Source organism: Pinus tabuliformis, chromosome 1_2 (genome assembly GCF_031772625.1).
Source record: "Pinus tabuliformis cultivar Carrire ecotype Pingquan chromosome 1_2, CPIR1, whole genome shotgun sequence".
Taxonomy (NCBI): Eukaryota; Viridiplantae; Streptophyta; class Pinopsida; order Pinales; family Pinaceae; genus Pinus; species Pinus tabuliformis.
In genome coordinates this window covers 442,336,148-442,341,852 of record NC_142298.1, presented here as the reverse complement: position 1 = coordinate 442,341,852, position 5,705 = coordinate 442,336,148, and the positions used below count along the sequence as shown (strand labels likewise).

The 5,705-nt window shown below is 31.2% G+C and overlaps 2 protein-coding genes across 2 annotated transcripts; both read left to right on the top strand.

Annotated features, from left to right (window-relative positions):
- The first annotated feature begins 2,223 nt into the window (after positions 1 to 2,223).
- Positions 2,224 to 2,669, top strand: LOC149206253 (expansin-like A1). Its single transcript, XM_089393661.1, has 2 exons — positions 2,224 to 2,436; positions 2,513 to 2,669. Exons 1-2 carry the CDS (start codon positions 2,238 to 2,240, stop codon positions 2,644 to 2,646), a joined length of 333 nt encoding a protein of 110 aa, XP_089249787.1. The 5' UTR covers positions 2,224 to 2,237; the 3' UTR covers positions 2,647 to 2,669.
- A 92-nt stretch (positions 2,670 to 2,761) lies between these two features.
- Positions 2,762 to 3,927, top strand: LOC149206252 (expansin-like A1). Its single transcript, XM_089393660.1, has 3 exons — positions 2,762 to 2,962; positions 3,075 to 3,207; positions 3,476 to 3,927. Exons 1-3 carry the CDS (start codon positions 2,784 to 2,786, stop codon positions 3,743 to 3,745), a joined length of 582 nt encoding a protein of 193 aa, XP_089249786.1. The 5' UTR covers positions 2,762 to 2,783; the 3' UTR covers positions 3,746 to 3,927.
- The last annotated feature ends 1,778 nt before the right edge of the window (positions 3,928 to 5,705 follow it).

Here is a 5,705-nt window from a genome sequence, read left to right as displayed (position 1 = left end):
GATGAAGAAGATAGAGGTTTGTTTTATAAAAGAGTTATATTTGATTTTGTGAGTAAGATTAAAAATTAATATAGTGGTGATGGAAGTTGCAAGAAAAGAAAGTTAATATGTTTTTGAAGTATGTGTTTTTTAAAATATATATTGTTAAGGAATGTAAGTTGAAGAGTTGAAGAATGGTAATGATGATGAAGAAGAAGATAGAGGTTTGTTTTATAAAAAGAGTTATATTTGATTTTGTGAGTAAGATTAAAAATTAATATAGTGGTGGTGGAAGTTGCAAGAAAAGAAAGTTAATATGTTTTTGAAGTATGTGTTTTTTAAAATATATATTGTTAACGAATGTAAGTTGAAGAGTTGAAGAATGGTAATGATGATGAAGAAGAAGATAGAGGTTTGTTTTATAAAAAGAGTTATGTTTGATTTGGTGAGTAAGATTAAAAATTAAATGTTTTTAGATTGGATGATTTTGTGGGAAGAGTAATTATGTTAAAGTATTTTTAGATTATTTTTATTATATTTTGTTTTTATTATTTTTAGTTGGCAAGTTTGGTTTATCAGGCTTGCTTGCTGGCTCTACAATTTACAATAAAAAAATTTGGTATAAATAATCACAAAATGTTTAAACAAAATTAAATGTTATTAAAAATAATCTCAATCATTAATAAAAATATCATCTAATTAATAATTATAAAATCTATTTAATTTAATATATGAAATTAAGAATAAATAATATTAACAAACACATAATTCTATTAATGATGATATTAACAATTAAGATAAAAGGATATTATGAGAAATGATGGGGAGAATGATTGATACTCACTGCAACTAAAGTGGTGTGGCCATAAAAATTAAATGGCTGGTAAATGTTGATAGGCATCAATACATTGACTTAATCATCATACATCTCAAGTTACTAAAATTAAAAAAATTATAAGAATTAAACAAATTGTAGCTTTATTTAAAATCACTATTATTATTAATGATAAAATTAATATATCACTTGAAGATATATACATGTTAAAAAAAATGTGTAACAAGATTCTTGATCATGGAGATTCACCCCCATTTTATCATGGAGATTATTAATCTATAAATTTTATTACAATACTATGGGTCGATATCATGGCTTATCAATATCAGATACCAAAAAATCATAACTCATTTCATATGAAACTTGTTCATGTGGAAAATTTTTCTAATTAATGAATTTAATTAAAAGGGAAAAAAACTTAACTACTTTGAAAATAAATCTCAGCCTTTGATTTGTGTATACTATAAAGAATAATTTATAAATAGACTCTGTTACAATACCATGAATTAATTAATATCACATGCCCAAAAATATAACTCATTTCATAGACATTTCATGTGACATTTTTTTAATTAATAAATTGAATTAAAAAAAAAAATAGACATAACTAATTTGAAATAAATTTCAGCTTTTTATTTAAGTATACTACTAAAAAAAATTCTATAAAGATTAAATACTTACAATCTATCTAATAGTTATGATTAACAAAATTAAAATTCTAGAAACTTAATTATTATGGTTAATAAAATTAAAATTCTAAAATCCCTATTCCAAAAAACATGTTTATATATATATATATATATATATATATATATATATATAAGTGAATGAGTCTAATAGTTAAGAACATGTGTCTCTTTTTAAGAGGTCACAGATTCAAAACCATGAGTCCTTTATCTCACAAATAAAAAATTCTTATATACCAATTTAATGTATAATTTAATCATAATGTTAAAAGCAAATAATAATAATATATAAATGTTTAAAAACCATACATATCCCATATCCTAAATTGGGGAGGCTGCAAAGCAAGGGAATGTGCACTTGCATATAGCCATAATTAAGTCGAAGGAGGCTGCAAAGGAAGGGAATGTGCACTTGCATATATTCATAATTCATTTGGACCCTAGCAAAGTTGTTTACGGGTCAAAATACGTTTACCCCCAATCTAAACTGCCAGGCCATCACGAAGGGATATCATTTAAAACATGCATACATACCTATCTCTTTTAATAATTGTTTATAAGGATCAGCACAGTTTTGGAATTTGCATCACAGAATACAGAGGCTGAGTGAGTTTGACACGTAGTAGACTGAGTTCGGAACGAATCTTGCAAAACCTGTATTGTGTATACCACCCATGTAACAACAGTGTACCAGTTAGATTACTATAAATACAAAGGCAGGGCACGCCTAAATTACCATGCCAAGCCAATTCAATTCAAGCATCATGGCCACTCAAGCACCAGTTGTCTTCGTCCTTTATTGCATTTTGGGTGTAAATCTTCTCATCATCTTCCCAAGTTTAGCGTTAGGTTGCCCCAGCTGTGTCCATCAATCTAACACCAGCTGTGTCCATCAATCTAAACTAGCCTATTATGCTTACCAAGGGGCAGTTGATGGTATTGACTTTAATCTTATTTTTCAATAATCATGCCATTCATGAAGTAATCACTTTGTTTGATATTATTGATGCAGTTGGCGCCTGCGGATATGGATCATTTGCAGAAACTCTCTATGGCGGGAATGTAGGAGGATCCAGCCGTGATCTCTACAGAAATGGCGTTGCGTGTGGCGCATGCTATCAGGCAAACCCTACAAATATTGCATAGTCCTTATTGGCCTTGAAGATTGTAGACATTCTGTGTTGCATCTGTACATATATATTATAATCTAGCATAGGGATTTGCCAGATATTACAGTGAATACTATGTTTTAATTATTCCAGATTTCATCCTGGACTTTGCAGATGAGATGCACAGACTCCAAATTATGCACCAAGTCAGGGACTACAATAGTGGTTACGGACTTCACAGAGAGCAGCCAAACAGATTTTGTTGTAACCCGCAGCACATTCTCAAGCATGGCACTACCAGATCAGGGGGACCAGCTTCTTAAGGCCGGGATTATAGATATCGAATATAAAAGGTAATTAGAGCATGGCCTTAATCTGTTTCTTACACATCCAGCCCAGTAGGGGGTTAACATGTCATTAATTAATATCTCTAAATGTATGTATATTTCTGAACCTGATTGACAGGGTCCCTTGCCAGTACAAGGACCAGAATATGTCGGTGAAGGTGGACAAACTGAGCCGGTATCCTAACTATCTTGCTGTGCAATTTCTGTACCAAGGAGGCCAGACAGACATAGTTTCTGTGGATGTTGAGCAGGTACGTAGTTTATGAGGGTGCAGTTAGTAAAGTTTTAAGTGGGGAAGTTTGGTTTTCACAAATCTTCAGTTTAATCCAGAGTAAAACTATATATATGTTTGAAAACTACTCCAGACAAATTTTCTTCAGTTGAGTTAATAAATTAATTAATTAATTAATGCGGAGTAAAACTATATATATGTTTAAAAACTACTCCAGACAAAATTTCTTCAGTTGAGTTTATAAATTAATTAATGCAGGGCTGTATGAATTTGTAATATGTTTGTAGGTGGGTTCTTCTGAGAAGCATGACTTGAAGCGAAACTATGGCGCAGTTTGGGACATAGAGAATCCGCCAGAGGGTCCTCTGCAGTTTGGATTTGTGACACTCAGCGGGAACAATAGGAAAAGTGTGTCGCCGACAAAGTCTGTGCTTCCCTCTGACTGGATGGTAGAGGGTGTTTATGATTCTGGACTTCAAATCAATGACGTTTCTTTGGAGAAGTGTAGTCAGCGTCATGACAACAACGGTGGATGGGGCGACTCAGCAATACCATGAACAGACGTATAAAAATTGTCAACTGCGATCATACATGGTTGAATCCATGGATTCAAGAAGCTAATGGGGAAACCCAGTTCGCTTTGTCTTTGAATCAACGTTGTAGAGAAGTCATCATCACCACTTTGTATATGTAATATGTGGTATAAATAAAGTTTCGCAGGTTGGCGTAATTTGTTTGATCAACTGCAAATAATAGTATATACTGTATATATATATTGGATGAATTATAAATATCAATATTTTAAAACCGTAATAAATTTGAAATTAACAATAATTTATACAAGTTTCATGGATTATAAATAAGATAACTCTCATGTATTGGGAAAACCCACATCAGCACTTCTTTCATTTCGGGCAGAAATTAGACAAGCTTGAACTTGTGAGCTCAACCTCTAATCGTTCTTTTCACTGGGGATGAATTTATTTCCTATTTAATAAAAAATATTATTTTATATATATTGCTATTCATTTGGTCCCAAAATTGTCTCACCACTTTTGTATGAAACTAGTTACGGTTTTATAAAGCTCTTGTTTATCCATGAGCAAGATCTTTGTTTACATGTTAACTATGTTAACTGGTTTTTCAATGTGAATTTAATGATGTCTAACATCAATGTGTTTTTTTAGAGAAGAGTAAGGTTTTTGGCAAGATGGATTACATTTTGATTATCACAATTCAATACATATTTTTCTTGTTGCAAGTCCAGTTTTCCATGAACCACCAAATTCAAATCATTTCCTTGCATCCTTTAGTAGTATATTCGGCCTTTGTAGTAGAAAAACCCACCACATTTTGTTATCTTATAGCTCCTCGAAATGTGTTTATGTAACTTCTTGTGGATTTTCTAGAATCCATGTCACCTCCCATATCAACATCTTTGGATGTTTCACGAAGAACACACATTATTACTCTAGAAGCAATAATACAATATGATGATTCACCGTGGAAATCTACATATAAAAATCTATAAATCCTTCCAATAAGGTATCAATTCTTCAAAATCACAAATAATAAAATTGAGCCTTTAATGTATCACAACATACATTTAACCACATTTCAATGTTCCTTACTTGGATTTGCAAGAAACTTACCACTCACATTGAATGTGCAATATTAGGGCAAGTGCATGCCATTGCATACATTAAACTTCATATAGGTTAAACATATCAAATCTTGGAAATTCCTTATTTTTCTTCAATGTTACAGGGGTGGTGTACTTACATGTTTTTCTTTAGCCATATTAAAACTTTTCAATACATTTCCAAGGTATTTCTTATGTGATAGCCATAATTTCTTTATTTCTATGTCAAGTATAATTTGCATCCCCAAATTTGGCATGCAACTCCTAAATTCTTCATTGAAAAAGCATGGTTTAGCTCTTCTTTTAATCCATTAATCATCAATTTATCTTTTCCAACCATCACATGTCATCAATATATAATAATAAGGTATTGAAATTGTCATTTTCATCTCTCTTAACGTATACAATGATTTGCATTTAATCTTTTAAAACCATGTTCAAGCATAAAATAGTCAAACTTTTTATGGTATTGATGGGAGCTGGTTTCAGCCCATATAGACTCTTCTTTGACCGGCAAATCAAATATTTTTTACCCTTTTAAACAAAACCTTCTGGTCATTCCATAACTATCTCCTATTCCAAATCGACAGTTAGGAAGCTTGTATTGGCATCTAAATGTTCTAATTCTAAATCTAGAGCAACTGCAAGACCAAGTACTATTTGTATTGATGACATTTTAACAAATGGGGAAAAATATCTTTAGAGTTAGTACATTTTTCTTGTCCAAATATTTTCACTGCTAATATTACTTTGAACCTTCATTTAGTTTCCTTTCCTTGATGTTTTATTTGGTACACTGACTTATTCTTTAAGACCTTTCACCCTTAGTGATCTTTCACCCAATGGTTTAGCTCTTCTTTTAATCCATTAATCAT

What these genes read in the sequence shown, in the direction of transcription:
- LOC149206253 (XM_089393661.1), top strand. Translation starts at nt 2,238, where the DNA reads ATGCCAAGCCAATTCAATTCAAGCATCATGGCCACTCAAGCACCAGTT. An exon ending in TTACCAAGGGGCAGTTGATG is followed by an intron (nt 2,437 to 2,512) that starts GTATTGACTTTA and finishes TTATTGATGCAG; the next exon opens with TTGGCGCCTGCGGATATGGA.
- LOC149206252 (XM_089393660.1), top strand. Translation starts at nt 2,784, where the DNA reads ATGAGATGCACAGACTCCAAATTATGCACCAAGTCAGGGACTACAATA. An exon ending in ATAGATATCGAATATAAAAG is followed by an intron (nt 2,963 to 3,074) that starts GTAATTAGAGCA and finishes CCTGATTGACAG; the next exon opens with GGTCCCTTGCCAGTACAAGG. An exon ending in TTTCTGTGGATGTTGAGCAG is followed by an intron (nt 3,208 to 3,475) that starts GTACGTAGTTTA and finishes ATATGTTTGTAG; the next exon opens with GTGGGTTCTTCTGAGAAGCA.